The sequence below is a fragment of the Colletotrichum navitas genome (genome assembly GCF_030913465.1).
Source record: "Colletotrichum navitas strain CBS 125086 chromosome Unknown LY79scaffold_4, whole genome shotgun sequence".
Lineage (NCBI taxonomy): Eukaryota > Fungi > Ascomycota > Sordariomycetes > Glomerellales > Glomerellaceae > Colletotrichum > Colletotrichum navitas.
This window is the reverse complement of record NW_026850550.1, coordinates 650,761-671,810: the sequence shown is the minus strand read 5'-3', so window position 1 is coordinate 671,810 and position 21,050 is coordinate 650,761. Positions and strand designations below refer to the sequence as shown.

General features: G+C 55.9%; 3 protein-coding genes across 3 annotated transcripts; 2 read left to right on the top strand and 1 right to left on the bottom strand.

Moving 5' to 3' along the window:
• Positions 1-178: 178 nt before the first annotated feature.
• LY79DRAFT_598291 (ATPase) lies at positions 179-15,469 on the top strand. The gene is made up of 2 exons (XM_060561805.1): positions 179-7,495; positions 7,555-15,469. Exons 1-2 carry the CDS (start codon positions 227-229, stop codon positions 15,208-15,210), a joined length of 14,925 nt encoding a protein of 4,974 aa, XP_060419401.1. The 5' UTR covers positions 179-226; the 3' UTR covers positions 15,211-15,469.
• On the bottom strand, positions 15,470-17,522 carry LY79DRAFT_537984 (histone acetyl transferase HAT1). The gene is given in 4 exon segments (XM_060556706.1): positions 15,470-16,158; positions 16,176-16,825; positions 16,881-17,156; positions 17,217-17,522. 4 exon segments carry the CDS (start codon positions 17,233-17,235, stop codon positions 15,670-15,672), a joined length of 1,434 nt encoding a protein of 477 aa, XP_060419400.1. The 5' UTR covers positions 17,236-17,522; the 3' UTR covers positions 15,470-15,669.
• Positions 17,523-17,712: 190 nt separating this feature from the next.
• On the top strand, positions 17,713-19,583 carry LY79DRAFT_253305 (ZIP zinc transporter). Its single transcript, XM_060551875.1, has 4 exons — positions 17,713-17,975; positions 18,068-18,084; positions 18,202-19,173; positions 19,226-19,583. The coding sequence occupies exons 2-4, from the start codon at positions 18,074-18,076 to the stop codon at positions 19,410-19,412; spliced, it is 1,170 nt and encodes a 389-aa protein (XP_060419399.1). The 5' UTR covers positions 17,713-17,975; positions 18,068-18,073; the 3' UTR covers positions 19,413-19,583.
• The last annotated feature ends 1,467 nt before the right edge of the window (positions 19,584-21,050 follow it).

Sequence of the window (21,050 nt, the reverse complement as noted above, 5' to 3'; positions counted from 1 at the left end):
CGCCCCGGCGGCAGCTGCAGGGGCCCCTTGCCAGGTTGCTCCATCCGAAAAAAAAAAAAAAAAAAAAAAAAAAAAAAAAAAAAGGAAGTCGCCTTTGGCTGGAGTGGCAGGGTCCCACCTTCTCTTAGTAAGTAGGTGAGGAAAAAAAAAATAATTGGAGGTACATACAAACCGGCCTCCCATGAACATCACCGCGGACGACATATCTTGAAATTGCGCCGCAGCCATGGCCGTGATAGATGTGTCATCGCAGAGGAGTGCTCTCCTGAACGACGCGATCGTTCTGGAGCATCTACCAACCGAAATCCTAGAGGTTATAAGAAATCACACGGCCTCAAACCTCCTCGACGCCATCGCAGAGGCTGCTCTCATCCCCCAACTTACAGATCGAATTTTCATCCACTTTGAGAATGTCTTTCCCGACATCTGCGCTCGTTGGCTCCTCAACCCCAGAAATCAAACCAACAACGGACCCGTACTTGCTTCTCTTGCAAGGATACTGTCATTCGCACCGTATTTATCCGAGTTCATACAACATGTCATGAGAGAGGACTTGACAAAGACGCCACCCCAGGGACTCCAGGCGCTGAACCTCCGATTCCCCGACCTCACTACTTTCACTCCCGCTCAAGATCCCGAACTCTTGCGGTTATTGTTGGCGGCATGGCGGCTGGTCTGTTTCGACCAGAGGACTTACGGTATCCTGGTCTCGCCAACTCACATGCAAGCTCTCTTCACGCATGAGAGCCGCGCCGTCAGGTACTTGGCGATCCGAATATTTAGCCAGCTTCTCCGCGCAGCCGACTCGAAACTGGAAGCTCTCATCCACGAGCATGTCGGGTCGAAGGAGGCCATCCTCGCTGACTTTGATGGGCGCGAAGTAGACTATGGGTTTCTGAGTCTGTATGAAGATGCACGCGTCAAGAAGGTCGCGGCGCTGCGCCGTGAGCTTCGCACTGCCGCGTCCCAGAGCAATCAAATCCATCCTGTCCCACCGCAAACTCTGACCCCCTTCGTTGCGTGCTACGGCAGAACAATACTGCCGCGACCGTCCGGACCGGTCGAGAAGAACTCGTCCCTTGTGCAGACGTCCACTACCATCCAAAACCTCGAGGCCCTGGCCGGTCTCCTGAAGAATTCAAGTCCGATTCTGCTGCACGGCCTTCCCGGCTCTGGAAAGACCTCGCTGGTCCACGAAGTTGCCAAGGAGTTCGGCAAGCATTCCGAGATGGTGACATTACACATCAATGAGCAGACAGACGCCAAGATGCTCATCGGGCTCTACTCGACGGACTCGAAGCCGGGTACCTTCTCGTGGAGAGCCGGTGTTCTGACGACTGCCGTCAGAGAAGGCCGCTGGGTTCTCATCGAAGACTTGGACAGAGCGCCGAACGAAGTCATCAGCACGCTCTTGCCCCTGGTCGAGCGAGGCGAGCTTCTCATCCCGAGCAGGGGTGAAAGGATCAAGGCCGCCAACGGATTCCGCCTTTTCGGCACTGTGAGAAGCTCCCGGGGCATGCATGGCAGGGAAACGCTTCCAAATCTCCTCGGCATGCGCTTCTGGCAGCTTCTTTCCGTGCATACACCCACGGAGACCGAGTTACAGGACATCATCGTCGGGTCCTACCCCATCCTCCACAAGTTCGCCCCGGGAATCCTTGCTGTTTACCGGCGCTTGTCAAAGCCGACTTCCGGAAACATGCCTTTCTCCTCCAGCCGTGGCATGGCTGACCGCCAGACTAGTTTGCGGGATCTCCTACGATGGTGCAGACGCCTTAAGGCTACGCTTTCTGCAGCAGGATGCAGCACCGGCGAGGAGCCCATCACTGATACTACCCGAAACTGGATGTTCATGGAGGCCGTCGACTGCTTTGTCGCGGGCATTCCGGACGCGCAAGTCAAGCGACACCTAACCTTTGGCATTGCCGAGGAGATGCATATGGCGAAGGAGCTAGTAGAGTATCACTTTGATCATTACGTCCCGCACCTCGAGCAAAGCGATAGCCAGTTCAAGATCGGCCGCACGGCCCTGCGCAAGCGAAAAGAGCGCGTGAACAAGGCTGCTCTCACCAAGAGGCCCTTTGCTAGTACCACGCATGCCAAGAAATTGCTGGAGCAGACGGCTGTTGCCGTGAACCTGGCCGAGCCCGTCCTGCTTGTTGGCGAGACCGGTATCGGAAAGACGACGGTCGTCCAGCAGCTGGCGGACACCTTGGGCCACAAATTGGTTGCCATAAATTTGTCCCAACAGAGTGAAGCCGGTGACCTGCTCGGTGGCTTCAAGCCCGTCAACGTCAGAAGCCTGGCTGTTCCCCTGAAGGAGGAGTTTGAAGACCTATTCTCTGCAACCGGAATCTCGACAACGAAGAACCAGAAGTACCTCGAGCAGCTCGGAAAGTGTTTCGCCAAGGGCCAGTGGGCGAAGGCTGTCAAGCTGTGGCGCGAAGCGCCCAAGATGTTCAGGAAGATTATCGAGGAGTTGACACGGCGAGAGAGGGAGCAGAGCCAGGCGCGCGACGAGGCAGGCCAGCCGACGAAACGGCGCAAGACCGAATCCAAGCTTCAGACCCTTCTTGAGCTCAGTCCCAGGTGGGATCAGTTTTCCCGCAGCCTCGACCAGTTCGAGGTCCAGCTGTCCGGCGGCTCGACAGCGTTCGCCTTCTCGTTCGTCGAGGGCAACATCATCAAGGCCGCCCGAAACGGTGACTGGGTGCTCCTTGACGAGATCAACCTTGCTTCGCCAGACACGCTGGAGAGCATTGCAGACCTGTTGACGGGCCCCGTCGAGACTCCTTCCATCCTGCTGTCTGAGACCGGCGAAATCGAAAGGATCAGAGCCCACCCGAACTTCCGCATCTTTGGTGCCATGAACCCGGCAACAGATGTGGGCAAGCGCGACCTCCCCATCGGCATTCGATCTCGGTTTACCGAAATCTACGTCGACAGCCCGGACAAGGACAAGAACGACCTGATCACCATTGTCAAGACATACCTGAAAAATAGCAGCATCAAAGATGAAGCCGCAACGAGCGATATCGCGGCGCTGTATATGAACACCAAGAGCTACGCCGAGCGGAAGGAGATTGTTGACGGGGCCAACGAGGTGCCGCATTTCAGCCTTCGCACCCTGACCCGCGTCTTGACTTACGTGAGCTATATTGCTCCTTTCTATGGCATTCGCCGTTCTTTGTACGAGGGCTTCTCCATGGGCTTTCTCACCCTTCTTGACAGAGAATCAGAAAAGCTGATCATGCCATTGATTGAACACCATTTGTTTGGGCGCATCCCAAATCCCCAGTCTCTCCTCTCGCAACCACCAAAACAGCCTGACGATGGCAAGCAGTATGTACGGTTCCGCAATAAGGCAAAGGACCGCCATTACTGGCTTGCCCAGGGAGAGGAGACCCCAAAGGAGCGAACAGACTACATCATCACACCCTATGTGGAGCGGAACCTTCTTAACCTCGTCCGCGCCACATCTACTCGTCGATTCCCCATTCTAATTCAAGGGCCAACGTCAGCAGGAAAGACGAGTATGATTGAGTACCTGGCAAACTTCACTGGCAACAAGTTTGTGCGCATCAACAACCACGAACACACCGATCTGCAGGAATATCTGGGCACGTATGTATCGGACTCTACAGGAAGGCTTCGTTTCCAAGAGGGGTTGCTCGTGCAAGCCATGCGCCAAGGCCACTGGATCGTTCTTGATGAGCTGAACCTTGCTCCGACCGATGTGCTCGAAGCATTGAACCGACTCCTTGACGACAACCGAGAGCTTCTGATTCCAGAGACGCAAGAGGTTGTGAGACCGCACGAAAACTTCATGCTGTTCGCGACCCAGAACCCCCCCGGTTTGTACGGCGGCCGAAAGGTGCTTTCGCGTGCGTTTCGCAACCGTTTCTTGGAGCTGCACTTTGACGACATCCCTGAAGACGAACTGGAGTACATCCTGCAGAACAGAAGCGTCAACACCGCGCCCTCGGACTGCAAGCGGATCGTGACGGTGTACAAGGAGCTCTCCCGCCTCCGCCAAACAAGTCGACTGTTCGAGCAGAAAGACAGTTTCGCCACGCTTCGCGATCTGTTCCGATGGGCTTTGCGAGAGGCAGACACTCGCGAACAGATTGCCGTCAACGGATTCATGCTCCTTGCGGAGCGTGTACGAGTTGAGGAGGAACGCACCGCTGTTAGAGAGGTCATTGAGAGTGTCTTCAAGGTTAAGATCGACCCGGAAGTTCTCTACACCGCCAAGTCATCCCCGGTTTTGAGCAAGCTTCAGGGAATGCCCAACAACCATGGTGTGGTGTGGACCCGAGCCATGCGTCGTCTCTATGTTTTGGTTCACGCTGCCATCCGCAATAACGAACCTGTCCTTCTTGTGGGCGAGACTGGATGCGGCAAAACCACCGTCTGTCAGATCTTGGGAGATGTCCTCGAAAAGGAACTGCACATTGTCAACGCCCACCAGAATACCGAAACTGGCGATCTTATCGGTTCTCAGAGGCCGGTGAGAAACCGCGGGGCGATTGCAGAAACGCTGAAGACCGATTTGGCTGCCCTCCTTGGGACCCTTGGCGAAGATTCAACGGGCTCATTGGACGACCTGCTGCAAAGATACCACGCCCTTCCGGCAGAGACGCTGACCAAAGTCGACATCACCACGCAGGAAAAGATGGCACTTCTGGAGGCCAAGAGCAAGGCCTTGTTTGAGTGGTCGGACGGAAGTCTCGTCCACGCTATGAAGGCCGGCCAATTCTTCCTGCTCGACGAAATCTCCCTTGCCGACGACTCTGTGTTGGAACGTCTCAACTCAGTCCTTGAGCCTCAGAGATCTCTCCTCCTCGCAGAGAAGGGTATCGATAACTCGTTTGTCACCGCAGCAGATGGATTCCAGTTCTTCGCCACCATGAACCCAGGCGGCGACTTTGGCAAAAAGGAGCTGTCTCCGGCGTTGAGAAACCGTTTTACCGAGATCTGGGTTCCGGCCATGTCCGAGATGGACGACATGCTTGACATTGTCCTCTCGAAACTTGACCCAGCCTTCAAGTCCTACGGCAAGCCTGTGGTGCAATTCGCCCATTGGTTTGGACAGGTTTTCAGGTCGTCTTCTTCTACGGCCTTCTCGATTCGTGATATCCTAATCTGGGTCAGCTTTATCAATCTCTGCGGACCCGCATCACCCCAGTTCGCCGTGGTTCATGGTGCAGCGACCGTCTTCATCGACAGCTTGGGCGCCAACCCTTCGGCTTTACTGGCCATGGACCCCAAAGCGCTCGATTCACAGAGGCAGAAGTGTCTCGACAGGCTTAGCGAGCTCCTTGGGTATGATACTGCGGCCATTTACCGGGCACAGCCCGAGGTCACCTTGACTGAAGACAGACTTTCCATCGGCGAGTTCGGTCTGCCCCGAGCAGCAGCCCGCTCGACGGACCCCAGCTTCGCGTTCAACGCCCCGACCACAAGACTCAACGCTATGCGAGTGATGCGCTCTCTTCAAATGCGAAAGCCCATTTTGCTGGAGGGAAGTCCTGGTGTTGGCAAAACCACCCTTGTTGCCGCTCTGGCTCGCGTATGCGGCCGACCCCTGACTCGAATCAACTTATCGGACCAGACTGATCTGATGGATTTGTTCGGTACGGATATGCCCGTCGAGGGCGCCGAGGCTGGCAACTTTGCCTGGCGCGATGCTCCCTTCCTTCAGGCCATGCAAAACGGCGAGTGGGTGTTGCTCGATGAGATGAACCTGGCTTCCCAGTCGGTGCTCGAAGGTCTCAATGCCTGTCTTGATCATCGCGGTGAGGTTTACATCTCCGAGCTGGACCAGGTATTCAAGAGACATCCGGATTTCAGACTATTTGCCGCGCAGAACCCCCATCACCAGGGAGGTGGCCGAAAGGGTCTCCCCAGCTCCTTTGTGAACAGATTCATCGTCGTTTACGCCGACGTCTTCACGGCGGAGGACCTTCTCCTCATTGCGCAGCATAACTTCCCAAACATCCCCACCGATATTGTCAGCGGCGTCATCCAGTTTATCTCTCTCCTGGATCACCAGGTTGCGATTGAGAAGGCTTTTGGCTCCCACGGGAGCCCCTGGGAGTTCAATCTGAGAGACATCCTACGATGGTTGCATCTGTTGGCGACAAAGGATCCTCTGCTGGCCACTGGAAAGCCCGACGACTTCCTCGACCTCATTATTCGCCAACGTTTCCGATCTGCTACGGACCGCGAGGAAGTAAACAAGCTCTTTACCCAGGTCTTTTCGAGGGCTCCGGAAAGCCACAGCTTGTATCATGATACCAACGCGGCTTTCTCTCAAGTCGGCATCGCGCTGCTTCCCAGAAACCTGACATCGCAGCCATTGGCCCTTCCTGGCATCGACATTGTGCCTCGACTTCCGGAAATCGAGTCACTCATGATCTGCATCAAGCAAGACATCCCGTGCATCCTCAGTGGCCCGTCTGGCAGCGGAAAGTCGGTACTCCTTGAGCACGTCGCTGCTCTCGTTGGCAAGCCTCTTGTTGTCTTCCCTCTCAACGCAGACATCGATACGATGGACTTGGTCGGTGGCTTTGAGCAGTCGGATCCTTTCCGCGAGGTGAATGCCTCTTTAAGGGAGCTCTATGAGGGCCTCCAGACTACAATTTTGACCCGAGTGCCCAGCCAAGTTCCCCCACAGGCACTTACCTTATTGTATCTCCTGGAGACGTATCGTGGGGACACTAATGGCCTGCCGGCCATCACGGCCGCAGTCGAAGAAGTTCTGTCTGAAATTTCGAGAGAGTCTGAGATTGGTGCCCTCCTTTCCAATGCCCACGCTGCCTTGCAAAAGCCGTTGACTGTCAGCAACCCCCGCTTCGAGTGGCTCGACGGAGTCATCGTGAAAGCTCTCGAGACTGGTCAATGGCTGGTCTTGGACAACGCCAACCTGTGCAATGCTTCCGTTTTAGACAGGCTCAACTCTCTGCTGGAGCCCAACGGCTTTTTGAGCATCAATGAACACTGCGGTCCTAATGGAGAGCCCAGAATCATCAGGCCTCATCCGGAGTTTCGAATCTTCTTGACAGTTGACCCGCGCTACGGGGAGCTGTCGCGAGCTATGAGAAACAGAGCTGCCGAGATTCATCTCAGCGAGTGGCAGCCACAGGGTCTCGAAGGATTCACCTCGAGCGTCTACGTGGAAAGCAGCCTCCAGAGATTCTCTTTGTCCACAAAGATCTCCACCTTAGTCTTGAGCGAGAACGACTCCTCGGACGTGAGCAGCGCAACGGTCGTGAACCTGTCGCTTCGCGACACCGGCCTCATGGAAAGATTTTCTCAATCCCTTCATCGCGGCTTGACTGACCTCAATCCGTCTGGACTTGAGAGGTACCAAGGGAGCCTCAACGAGCACCTTAGGTTCCTGGATGCAGCAGAGACGGCCGGTCTTCGCCAGTCTATTTCGCAACTATACGCCGCTCTCCCTGGGGCCAGCTCGGGTCTCGGCGACGCTCAGGTAAGATGACGTACCTTATTGAGGGAGAAAAAAAAAAAAAGACTGATAGGAATCTATAGCCCCTGAACCCGCTTCACAACGCTTCTATGGTGCGCGTTCTGCGCCAGAGCAAGAACGAGTTACCTTTCTGGCTTTCAGCCTCCTACGAGTTCCTCTTGGAGACTCAGCGATGCCAAGCTGCGATTACCACACAGGCCAACAAGGCAAAGGCAACAAAGCTCGCCTCGTTGAATCGCCTCCAACGATCTATCGTCTCAGACCGCGTTGCACCTGTCGCGAAGGACTCCACAGTCAGAGTGTCAAAGTTTCTTTCGAGGACTCTTCAAGTCATCAGAACCTTCATCCAAGGCAATCTCACAACTTGCCAAGGCTGGAAAGAGCGCGCTCGCGTGATTCGGAAAATGCTGGACTTCTGGTGGCGAACCCTCAGCCTTACCACCGAAGACCATTTTGAGGAAGCACGATTCCAAGCGCATCTTGTGCATGGTGTTGAGTCTGCTCAGGCACTCCTTTCGCCTACCACGGAAGCCATCAACAAGCAGCTCGCCGATCGTTACCTTCAGACTGTAGAAGAAGACTTCACAACCGGATTCCGTCTGACAACTGGTTTGAGCATGGAGATCATGTGGAAGCAAATCAAGCCGCTCCCTATCAGGAACGAAGAAGCTCTCTCCAAGAGCCAAGAGATCGAGCAGCTCGGCAAGCGTCTTGACGAGCTCAAGTGGAAGGTCAAGGCATCCATTGCCGATCTAGCTAGAGCCATGACAACTCTCGTCAAGGCCGATGGGATTGTACGAACCACCGACTTCGACGTCACCGAGCTCATCCAAGATCTTACCAAGGAGATCGAGCTTTTGGAATCCAATATTGGCTCGGAGTCCAGCGAGGTCAGACCGTTCTTCGCAGCAGCGTTCGAGACTTTGAGACAGGCTTCCGTGTTAAGATCCCAGGCCATCGAGTATTTCGAGGGCTTGCCATACAGCGCCAACGAGACGGACCTTTTGGTTTTGTCGAACCAGCAAACTATTGACCAGATTCGCCTCGGCAGCTTCGGAGCTAAGGAGGCTCGTTCCTTGACCATCGGCCTGCTTGCTTCTCAGGACCCTGCTACTCATGTCTGGAACGGCAAGTTCGCCACGTCTCTGCTATCAAGACTCAACTCTCTTCACGCGACAAGTCTGCGCTCACTCGGACTCCTTGAGACCGAACTGCCTGCCCTGGGTCGATCCGTCGCGGCGCTGGCGCCGGCGTTCCAGAAGAACCACGTCGTTGCCCTCAATGCAGTTCTCAAGAAGCTTGTCACAACTGCGTTTGCAGTCCACGGCAGTGAGCAAGAGGATATCGTCCGTGCAATCTATGACAGGGTTATTCACGAGTTTGAAGGCACCGAGGTCGCGCCTCTGCAGATACAGCAGCTGGCCGCCCAGTTTGAGGGCAGCATTCCTAGCGTTTGGCCTGTCCATCTGTCCCAGATCGCCAAGCAGCACTTGCTTCCAGCTACGGTTGCCCTTGCTGTGTCCGATAAGATTGAGCGCAACAGTCACGCAAACAACGAAGCAGCCAGCGCCCGCGCTGTCGCTGCTTGCTCTGCAGTCGCATGGGTCGAATTCTCGATCGGCGCGATCAAGCTTTACGTGCCGGACAAATCTTTCGATCCTCAATTGCGGCCGCAATTCGAAAAGGACGTCCATGACGAACTGACGAAGGGACTGGAACACAAACTCTCATCACTTTTGGACTTTGAGACTCGCTTCACCGGCCAGACCAAGTCCCTTCGCATACAACTTGTGCAAGAAGATATCGAAGGACTCGGTCCTGCGCCGGCACCGACGCAGCTGCTTTACAGACCCGCTCGATCAGAACTCGCCAATGTTCAGACATCTTTCAACAACGTCCTGGCCACCATCATTGGACAAGAGCTGTCAGCCCATCACACAGCATTTGCCTTGTCAGGCTCTACCGATGCCGCGCAGGTGATCAACCTCGTCAAGCAGAACTTGACTCACATGGTTGACCGCTTGGCAAACCGTGACCACCGGGCGAACCATCTTGATGCCTACCAAGACATGACACGGCCTCTCGTCAACCTCATTGGCTGTCTTCAGCTTGGTCTGTCGCTGAGCGATGGACTGGAGTCCATCGAACACCACGTTGCGGACCGGACTCTCATGGACCTAACACCCTTCGTTGGTGGCAATCCCGAACACCATGTCCTCAAGAAGTTCCCGAACAGGAGTTTGGAGTTCCTCGACTACGCTGGACTGGTCGCATCTGTCGAAGGGCTGACAAACTTGAACGCCAGCGTCCGCGAAGCATTGTTCGAGTGCGTCCACAGGTTCTTCCAAGAATGGACCAAGAGGCTCGAGGAGGATCGCAAAGCCGAAGAGGCCCGAACAAATCTCTACCGTTTCAAGGGCAGCTTCGAAGACGAGGAAGAGATGGACGAGCAAGAGTTTAACGAACTCTTCCCCACGTACGACGAGGAACAGGAAGAGAAGCCCGCCATCGGACGTCAGAAGGTTCGTGACGTGTCGGTTAGGTTGGCGGAGTCGCATCGCAAGGTCTTCCTGGAACACCCGACCCCATCTGAGGCACTCAAGGAGGTTTGCAAGAAAGTCGGCAATGGAATCGCACAGGAGCTCGCGCATAAGTCTGCGGTTCACCAGGGTGTGAACATCAGAGTGCTCCCCCTTGCGCTTTGGTCAGTCGATGAACAGATGACGACGCTCAACGCGAACATCGTCGGCACCACCTATAACTTCTACACCGAATCGAACCTTCCTGAGGTTCGCCGTCTGATTCAGCTCGTTGACAAGGTGGAGGCTCGCTTCCGTGACTTGCAACAAGTGGACGAGATCGGCCACATGCAGCCTTTGGCAGATGTGCGAGCCGCTTGCGAGCAGCTCCTCGACCTCACTCACACCGAGCCCCTAGCCAAGATTCTGCCCAAGCTGGAGCATCTCCACGGCATCGTCTACGAGTGGCAGCACGGAGGCTACGCCCCGGCCATCTATGGAGCGCCTGCTCTTTACACCTCTTTGACAGACACCATCATCAACTGGCGACGCCTGGAGCTGTCGACCTGGGCCAAGCTGTTCGACATGGAGACTCAGAAATGCTCGGAAGATGCTGACTCGTGGTTCTTCATCGCTTACCAAATACTTATCGCCGTGCCTCTGTCCCTCGTGGACTCCAACGAGCTGAAGGACTACGCTGTGAATCTGGTGAGGGAGCTCGAGACATATTTCTCCACTGCAATCATCGGGCAATTCTCTGCACGCCTCAGACTGTTGAGACAGTTGCAGAAGCACCTGCAGCTGCTCACCGTCGACTACCCCTCTTTGACTGTCGTCTCCGACGCAGCAATAAACTTCATCGACTTCCACTCCCGCTTCGAGAAGGTTGCCAAGGAGGCAATTGCCAAGGGAAGAGCGCCGTTCGAGAAGACGATGAAGGAGGTTGTCCTGCTGGCCAGCTGGAAGGATACCAACATCAATGCTTTGCGTGAGAGCGCTCGCAAGTCTCATTTGAAACTGTTCAGACTTGTTCGGAAGTTCCGCGCCGTCCTTGGTCAGCCGATGAAGCCCATACTGGAGCAAGGCATCCCCGACGAAGAGGTTCCCATCACTCAGAGTTCTGATACTCAAGGCAAGGCCGATCTCAAGGTGGACCCCACGGCCATCTCGGCCTGCAACAAGGGCTTGCCTAGCTGGTTGGCTCAGCACAAGCGTCTGTCAAACTCCTCAAAGACGCTTGTCATAATGGCCAACGTTGCTTCCAAGTTAGACCAGAGCTCTCTCAATGCTACGCAGGAGATTCTCTCGTATGTCGAAGAGGTCAACACTTCCATTGCGGAATTGCGCAAGGAGACTCCTGGCACCTTGACCGATGAGAACAAGGACCAAGTCAAGCACCTCAAGATGCGCAAGCGCAAGCTCTTTGCGGACGTTCTGAAGATGATGAGGCAGATGGGCTTCCGTTACAACCTTGGAACCGAGGAGCTGGCCAAGCAAGAATCCCTTGCGGTCGTCCTGGCAGGCATGCCTGCCTCTCACGTCGAGAACAGCATCAACGACGCCGCCGAGTACTACTTCCACAAGGTAGTTGACATCGCGCCCAAGGTGAGAGCCTCCATCCACGAATACTCGGAGGAACTCACCGGTGCCGAGATGTCTCGAAGCACCGGTTTTATGGAGGGCATGTTGGCTGTCATCCTGGGCCAGCACAGCTCTCTGTCTGCCGCTCGTGATGCCATCGCCTCTCTTGACCGAGTCATTGCCTCAGTCCAGAGCTTGAGCGGTACAGCTGTCGGGCGCAACACGAACGGCATCCGGCCGAGCGTCACCGTAAATTGGATGAAACCAATCCTGGACTTTGGAATCAAGATTGTGGAAATCCACGGCAAGCTGGCTTCTGTCAACAACCAACCCGTGTTGAGCCACCTGCAGAACACCTTGCAGGAAGCCGATGCTTTGTCAAAGGAATGGTCCTCTTTGGCTTCGATCCCCGACAAGTTCAAAACCAAAGAGCACGAAGCCCTGCGGAAGCGCTCGTTGCTTGCAGAGGAGAACTTCAAGACTCTGCTCCCTGGTCTTGGCCGCTCGGATCTAGACTTCGTCCTGAAGCAGATTACAAGCTGGTTCAGCGTCGAGATCGCTCAGGGAGATGACGAGTCTCACGGCTCTGACAGTACCGCCCAGAAGTTCAAGAACTCGATCTCCAGTCTTTGCGACACTGTGCTTGTCGCGGTCCAAGAGTACAAGAAGGCTATGGCTGACCTGCCGAGCTCAGCTGAAGATTCCGGCTGGCTCGCAAAGACCTCTGCCGTCCGCAGCTCCGGTCTCGGCGCACTCTATATCAACGCGATCGTGAGCAAGGTCGAGGCGTGTCTCTCCGCCTTGGAGAGTGTTGACCTGGAAAAGTCCAACATGGGCACAGTCACTTCAGCCCTCTTCTCCATTGTTCTTCCTATACTCCAGCAATATGCTCTCATCTGCCGCCAAAGCTTCTCTCAGCTCCATAGTTTGCATGCTGCAACCGGCCACATGGCTTACCATCTGGCGCGAACTTTCGTCCAGCTTGCTGCCAAGGGCTTCTGCTCCCCACAAGAGAAGCAGGGCGAGGAGTCTGGAGAATCCGGCAAACTTGAGTCCGGAACCGGCCTGGGTGATGGCGATGGAGCGGAGGATATCAGCAAAGATATCCAGCCTGATGAGGACCTGTCTGAACTTGCCCAGGAGCCGAATAAAGAAAAAGACGGCGAGATGGAAGACGAGAAAGATGCTGTCGACATGGCGGACGAGGAGCTCGAGGGAGAGATGGGGAGCGTGGGTGGTGAAGAAGACGAGGAAGAGAAGTCGGACGGAGAAGGCGAAGATGGCAAGGAGGAGAACGAGATGGACGAAGAAGTCGGCGATGTCGACGACCTCGATCCCACCGCCGTTGACGAAAAGATGTGGGATGGAGACAACGAAGAGGCAGAAAAGGATCAGCAGGGCGACAAGGCCAAGGGGCAGAAGAAGGATGAGCAGATGGCCGCTGATGCTGACGCCAACGCCGAAGACAACAAGGCAGAGGATGATGATGAGCAGCAGGTCGATCAAGAAGACGAGGAAATGGAGGAGGAAGAGCCCGGCCCGGAGCAAGAAGACGCGAAGTTCGAGGATGACCAAGTTAAGCAAGATCAGAATGTGGACGAGAATGACGCCCTGGCGATGCCAGAGGAGATGGACTTTAACTTTGACGAGGAGGGAGAGGACGTGGATTCCGAGGACGACGAGCTGGACAAACTGTCAGACATCGAAAAGGAAGAACCTCAACAGCAGCAAGAGTCCGACGTAGAGGATGGAGAGGATGAGACGCAGCGACCCGACGAGAAGGGCCCCGAAGAAGACGAGGAGGAAGAAAAAGAGGAGGAGTCTCCTGAGGAGGATGTTGCGGGCGAGCCCGAGGTCGACTTGGAGCCCAAGGCAGAGGAGGAAGAACAGCCCAATCAGCCCGAGGAGCCGGACAACCGCGTGGAACCCCCCCGGGACGATGCCAACGCCGACGCGAACGCTGCGCCGAGCGATGTCAAGGGTGGCGGCCAAGATCAAGACGCCGAGGATATGGACGCTGAGAACGACTTCAACACCAACGCCGCACAGAGAGATGACGGAGACGCGGGTGATGGGTCGGCGGAGCAGCAAACCAGCGCCGGGAAGAAGGGCCAACTTTCGCGATCCGACGACCAAGCGCAACCCACCGACCAGGACCATGATGACGTGCCTGAGAACAGCAGACAGGATCCCTTCAAGAAGCTTGGTGATGCCCTCGAGCGTTGGCACCGCCAGCAAAACGACATCAAGGACCCCGAGAAGCAGCAGGACGAGGGAGAGCAGAAGCAGTCCCAGGACGTCGATGCGGAACTCGGTGCCCGTGAGTTCCAGCACCTCCAGGACGACGAGACTGCAGCCGATGCCCAGGCGATGGGCAATGCCTCCGAAGACCAGGTGCAGCCTATTGACGAGTCGATGGCCATCGACGAAGAGAAAGAAGATCCCCAGAGCCGCGTCATGCCTGACGACGAGGATGTGGAAATGGGCCAGGATCCCGACACGATGGACACCACCGAGGCCCCTGACGCCCAGGAGAAGGACACCAGCGCCGACAAGGACGACGGCCGGTCGGGTGTCAAGACACGCCAGGGCGCCTTCGACCGCGAAGTCTCGCCCTCGGAGGACGAGGTCCAACGAGCCGAAGATGAGTCGGACGAGGAGGAGCAGGTCATTGAGGAAACCTCTACACAGCTCTCTACGACGCACATCAGCGACGACCAGCTGCCCCTCCGCGACTTCTCCGAGTCTCTGCAGTCCTGGACGGCGTTCCAGTCTAAGACGCACCCGCTCTCCCTCTCCCTCACCTCCCAGCTCCGCCTCATCCTCACCCCCTCCCAGTCCACCAAGCTCTCGGGCTCCTACCGCACGGGCAAGCGCCTCAACATCAAGAAGATCATCCCCTACATCGCCTCGAGCTACAAGCGCGACAAGATCTGGATGCGGCGCGCCATCCCCACGAAGCGCAGCTACCAGATCCTCCTCTGCGTAGACGACTCCCGCAGTATGGGCGAGTCGAGCTCCGGCACGCTCGCCCTCGAGTCCCTCGTCATGGTCTCGCGCGCGCTGACGATGCTGGAGGTCGGCCAGGTGGGCGTCCTCGGCTTCGGCGCCGACACATTCATGGCGCACGACTTTGCCGAGCCGTTCGCCTCCCACGACGCCGGGGCCAAGGTCCTGCAGCACTTCAACTTCCAGCAGGACCGCACCGACATGGCGCTGCTGGTGCGCCGCACCATCGACCACTTCCGCGCCGCGCGCCTGCAGAACCCGGCCCGCGGCGCCGAGGACCTGTGGCAGCTCGCCCTGATCCTCTCGGACGGCCTGACCCCATCGTCGCAGCACGGGCCCATCCGCCGCCTGCTCCGCGAGGCCATGGAGGAGCGCATCATGGTCGTCTTCATCGTCATGGACGACACGGGCAACAAGAAGGGCGACAGCGTGCTGGACCTCAAGGAGGCCAAGTTCGTCAAGGACGAGACCGGCAACAGCCGCGTCGTCATCGAGAGGTACCTCGACACCTTCCCCTTCCAGTACTACCTCATCGTGCACAACCTCGAGGACCTGCCCACTGCCCTGGCCGGCTTGCTGAGGACATGGTTCGCTGAGGTCAACTCATAAAGAGCGAGACGGAACAACGGCGCAAGAGTTTGACGGAGCGAGAAAGAAAGAAGAGGGGGGGGGGGGTTCATGAGGGTTTGTTTGGTTTTCATAGAGGCAAAAAAACTCATTATCGTTAGTTGTTTCTGTGCAGGACTGGAGTTTGCGGATCGATGCGTGCATGTAATTAATTCAAGAACAAAATTAGAGGGGGGCGTTGAAAAGTGGAAAATTATAGATTTGAACCTAAAGGAAACTTCCTTTTGTTTTCTTAGAAAAAGTCACCTTCCATTTATTGATATGTTGGCCTTGCTCGGCCTGCTTGTGAGACAACGTGGTATCAACCGGGCCGTAGCCAAAGGTGCGTAGAAGTACAAATATGACCTGAAGAACGCCCCCGTAAACTCCTTAACCTGGACCCCCCCCCTTTCCCTTATCACGATCTGTCTCTGCATCTCGAAGCAAGTGACAGGAGCAGGGCTAGGCGTCCTCAACTCGGGGCTTCTTGCTCGCGCCCTGGTCCTCGGCGTCGTCTGCCGACTTGCGCTTGCTACCGCCACTCTCTGCGGCGGCGGCAGAGGCGGCGGCGGCGTGCTCTTCCCACCGGGCGTGCCAGTCGAGGAGCCTGGCGTACTCGAGCTCGACGCTACCCAGGGCCTCGTTAAGCTTCTCCGAACGCTCGGACTGATCCAACTGGCCAAGAACGTCGGCGTTCTGGCGGTACAGGCGCTGTTTGACGAACAGCTGCCACAGATGGTAGTGGTGCTTCTCCTCCTTTGTCGGCTTGGCCTTTTGTTCCTCGCCGAATCCGACCTTCACAGATGCGGGCAGCTGCGACATGGTCTGCATCTCAATCAGGCGCTTAAACTGACGCTCTACGATCTTTGTCTTCTGGCGGAGGTTCTTGAGAAGCTCCTGGTCGACCAAGTCCTTGGGGACAGTGCCGCTGGGGGGTTGGGAAGGGCGATGCTGGTGTTGATCTTGACGCTGCTAAACTCCGGCAGTGATCGCAGGAAGGTCAGGTCCGCCAAGTCGCGCATGTCGTCGAAGGCCTCGTTGGGGTCTTCCACGGTCAGCTCCAACGTCTGCGGGTTGTTGTAATAGTGCTCGAAAATGGTCTTGTACAGACGAGCACCAATGCCCTTGCCCTGGAAGGGCGGCAGAATCAAGAACTGAGAAAGCCGTGAGCGGCAGGGCAACTCCTCCAGCAGGTTGAACTCCTCTTTTGGCAGATCCCACTCGGACGAGGGCGGGGTAAGCGGGCGGAAGCAGAAGAAGCGGTAGACAGTCGCATAGCCAACGAAGGTGTACGAGGGCCTGCCACTCGCCTCTGGGGACGTCTGTTTGCGATAAAGGAAGAATACAGTCCAACGGTTGGCGTCCTCGGGGACCTTCCAAGGATCTTCTTCGTTGTTCGTCTCGCGGGAGATGTATGAACCCCCCTCAATAAACATTGGGATAAGAGCCTCCACGCGGGTGACAATCTGGCGAACGGCGGGGTCCGCAAGGCTGCCCTTCCATACCTCATACGTGCCATCATGACCCTCGTAGCTCGAATGGAACGCGCCAGGAGGGGTCCAACCGTCAGGCTGGCTCTGAGCGCCGGTGTTGAATTCGCGTGCGGACTCGAAGGCAACTATAAGGCGTCAGTGTCAGTAATATTGACTGTTTGCGATGACAGCGTCACTTACCCAATGGCAGATGCTCCTTTAGTGTAGCATTGACGTCCGCGGCCTCGGTCTCGCCGACGGACTGGAACTTTTTGCCATAGGACACCTTAACATTCGGTCGCATGTCAAAAGTGCGATAGCGTAGGTCGATCCTGAGGTCCTTGTAACCGAAGATGCGCTCATCGTCGCCAAAGATGGAGTAGGTGAACTTGGGATTGAAAGACGCAATCGTTTTGGTAGCTCCGGTAGCAGGTGCGATCAAGCTGATGTTCAGGGACTCGGTGGCATTAGCCGACCCTGAGCTCCCAGTCAGTTACTACAGCAACAATGAAGAAACAAGGGCTGTAGGAAACGTACACTCGTCAGTTTCAGCCATGGCGGCGGCAGAAGTATGAGCTGGTGCTGGAGATTTTGTGCGAGAGGCAGAGAAAGAACTGCGTCGCAGGTGCAGGCTTGTATCGCGATCGCGGGATGGTTTGATGATGGGGAAAAGAGTGAGACTTGAGGATCAAACCACGCTGTATGAAGTCTCAAAACAATGCGATCCAGATAGGCTGTTAGCGTCGATGCTCCCAGCTGAACAGAGCCTCTTTTTTTTAATGATCAAAGCCTTGGGGGAGGAGTGACGCGCGCCAAATGAACCGCGACAGAGACGCGATTAAGTGGTTCATGCAGTTAAGAGGATCGGCTTAATGGACTGTCGCGACTCGGGGCGCTAGGTACAGGAGCGGATTAGCTCCATCGCTCTTGGTAGCAACAGCGGCGGGAGGATCCACTAGCCATTACGACATGGGGTGACAAGACCTTAGAAGCAAGGAAGCCAATGGGCTGGTGCCCAGTGCAGCTTGGGAGCCAGCTCAGCTCCCCAACCTTTGATGGAATTCTCCCTGTGCACCCAAGCTGAAAGTCAAGAAAGAGTTCAGCATTTTCCCTTCCTCTGCGTTCGCTGGCCATCTCGATTGCCGTTCGCCGACTACTTATTATCAGACATGCTGGCGTGATCCCACAACTCTCAATAAATCCTCTCTCCCCCCGATTTTACGTCTTGCCTGCACGGTCGTCGGCACTTTACCCGGAAAATGGGAGGGCTTATGTTGCTGCTCTTGATGAGCGTAGGTACCTTTTTACCTCTTGGCTTTGGGCTCCCGGCCGGATAGTAGACTCCTATGCACAATGGAAAGCTAACGTGTTCCTTTGCGAGAAACTAGGCGGTAATGGCCTTGGCGTAGGTTGCTCCTCGTGCGAAAAGGCGCAAGTTTTCTTCCACACCCCGGGAAGAAGCAAATGGCCAGCTACATTCTCTAAATGATCCGTATACTGACGAGGAATCCCCCCAAACCAGGTCTTTCTTCGCCGGCTCATTACCCCTCGCCATAACCCTCACGCAGTCGCAACTCCGTTTGCTATCCAGTGTGGGCGTTGGCATCTTGGTCGGCACGTCGATGATCGTCATCATCCCCGAAGGCATTGAAGCTGTCACGACAACCGGCGGGCACTCGCATAGCAAGAGGAACGTGTTGGCTCCGGCAGGCAAGCAAGGGACGCTTGGTGTGAGGTGGGTGGCAGGCGACGATGTCCCCCAACTAGCAGCCGCCGCGAGGTCTATGGGATTGGCGGAGGAGCTCCATAACCTCGGCCGCGATATCGAGCACACTGCAAAGCTGCCCAGCAGAGAGGAGCACGACACCCATGGTCATGATCAACAGCAGCAGCCTCCGTCGGGCCCTGAGCCCCACCACAACGAAGAGGGACACAAAGAGGTGCCGACATTCTACATCGGTCTCTCCATGGTCCTCGGCTTCGTCCTCATGTTCCTGATCGACAGGCTGCCGCGGCACGCGACGGATCGAATGCAGTCTGAGCCGCAGATGCGCCACGTTAGCCTGGACAATCTGGGGGGGTCATCCACTATCGGCGACGAGGAGACGGAAGGCTTCCTCGGCCCCCTGACACCTCCACCGAAGCAGTCACGGAGCCTTGCGACAACCATTGGTTTGGTTATCCACGCAGCGGCGGACGGCATCGCCATGGGAGCATCAACTTCAACATCCAACACAAAACTGGGCCTCATCATCTTTGTTGCCATCATGGTGCACAAGGCACCGGCAGCGTTCGGTCTAACGTCGGTTCTCCTCAAGCAAGGCCTATCCAAGCGGACGGCACGAGGGCACCTGATCGTCTTCAGCCTTGCTGCCCCTTTTGGGGCTCTGAGTACATGGGCGGTCATCAGAATCTTGGGTGGCGGCAACTTCGAAGGAGACTCTGGCCAGTGGTGGACCGGCATGCTTCTGCTCTTCTCCGCGGGAACGTTTCTGTAAGTAGAATAACGAACCGGCAAGTCTGTTCAACTACTAACGACCGGCAAGTTTTGTTGCGATGCACGCGATGCAGGAAGACGGCAGCTCTGCGAAGCATGAACACAGCGGCACCAACGGCTATGCGGATGGAGGCGGCGTCCAAAAAGCACAGCAGCGGCCGCAGATGCGCGATACCTTTGCGACAGTCGCCGGCATGCTCTTGCCCCTTCTCACGCAGTTTGGGCACCATCATTGAACGATTCTCGGGCCAAAGTGCGGTTGAAAGATCAAACCCGGAGGCTCCGACGAAAGTGTTTGGGTCCCTTGTACAAGTATATGGAGACTAGGACGAAGCCAGGCTCTCCTGGCATATGACGATGATGATTGTATAGACTTCCACCATTTAGGTTCTCTCACTGGATTCCAAGTCCAGACGATATATTTTAAGAATTCGTGCTTTCAGTTCGACGTGTGCTGCGGTGCTACCGTGCCTCCTCCCGGCCAAAACGCAATATGCCTCCTTATGTGCCGTTCCAGAAGCGACAAACTTACTGATTCGAAAGCGGACCCAGGTGACTAAGTGATATGCTCTACGCCGATGGAGGGATGGTACTGCGGGAAGAGCTCGCGGACAACAACGGCTGACTGGGTCGGACGTCAGGGAGGGGTTAACCGGTGGTGCCCGCGACCGAGCGTCGAAGAAAACTATGCTAAGTTCGCAGTCGGGATGTTTCAAGTTCGTATGACGCCCTTGGCAAGCCCGGCGAGACGCTTCCTTGCAACTGGGTTGAGGGTGAAGAAAGACGAAGGGGTGGGCACAACCCAGGATCGCATTCGCTTGTCAAACAAACACATGGCGTTGAAAACGCCACAGTGGCCCTCGGTGGCAGATGGGTAAAGAGGTGGGGGGGTTCTCTTTAACTAGGTCCGTCGGTGTGAGATATATCAGCAACTCAGCATCGACATAGGTACACATCTGCAAGACATCCTTCTACACAGTAGAAATGGACGTGTATGCATGCCTTTGGCCATCTCAGCCTGCAACGGCCAGAAAGGCATGCAGATGTCGCATTTCTTCAGGCATAGATCACCCCATAAGAATAGCAGCATTGTTGCCCCCTCCTCTTCTCCAACACTGGCCAACCTGTGGTCTGGGAGCGCAAGAATGCTAGGTTTTGGGAGGGTGTTGACCCATACGAGAATGGGCTGAGTACTAAATAAAATCACATCCCTGTACCGTATCACTGGGGCATCCAAGCCGCCAGTGTCGCAAGTGAGAGATCCCCCTAAGGGGGTTCAGATGAGGATCACGGAGAGCACGCTACGTGCTATGCGGCCAACCGCATTGGAACCCACGGCAATCACGTTTCTTTCTTGTGCCATGTCGAAATTATTTTAGTCAATCAAGATGGTGAGCTGAGGCCGTTGTTGCAGCGGCCCAGGACGGCAGTATGGAAATCTGCTTCCTGCTCCCTGCTCCCTGTTCCCCTCCCATTTCAGTTCCCAGAGTGCGAAGCATGCAAGGTATTCCGACATCTGATGAACAGGGATATCAACGAAATCGATTGGAGGACCGCAAAAAGTAAAACATTGGAAGGCCTCCCAAACCGTGCGGTATTGTGGGTTCGACTGCAGCCGACTACAGCCGGGTCTATACCCGTACCGTAGCCAATAATCCAACCAAAAGCCCGGATCGATCTTGGCTTTGATAATGGAGCATAGTGGTGAGCTCCGGACGACGAAGACCGCTCGGGAATGCTCCATTTTCGCGCACAGCTTGGACTATATACTCCGGCCACGCCGACGTTGTACACTCGCAACCTGTGCGCCGCATCCGGTTCGAAAAGAGTTGCCGGTGTATGGTAGACGCCAAAAAAGAACGACTCTTGGAGCA

Excerpts from the sequence above, each read along its gene's own strand:
- LY79DRAFT_537984 (XM_060556706.1), bottom strand. Across the intron at positions 16,826-16,880 it reads AAAGGAGCATCTGCCATTGG|TTGCCTTCGAGTCCGCACGC; the intron begins GTAAGTGACGCT and ends GACGCCTTATAG.
- LY79DRAFT_253305 (XM_060551875.1), top strand. Across the intron at positions 19,174-19,225 it reads TTCTCCGCGGGAACGTTTCT|TTTTGTTGCGATGCACGCGA; the intron begins GTAAGTAGAATA and ends ACGACCGGCAAG.
- LY79DRAFT_598291 (XM_060561805.1), top strand. The coding sequence starts at position 227 with ATGGCCGTGATAGATGTGTCATCGCAGAGGAGTGCTCTCCTGAACGAC. Across the intron at positions 7,496-7,554 it reads CGGGTCTCGGCGACGCTCAG|CCCCTGAACCCGCTTCACAA; the intron begins GTAAGATGACGT and ends AGGAATCTATAG.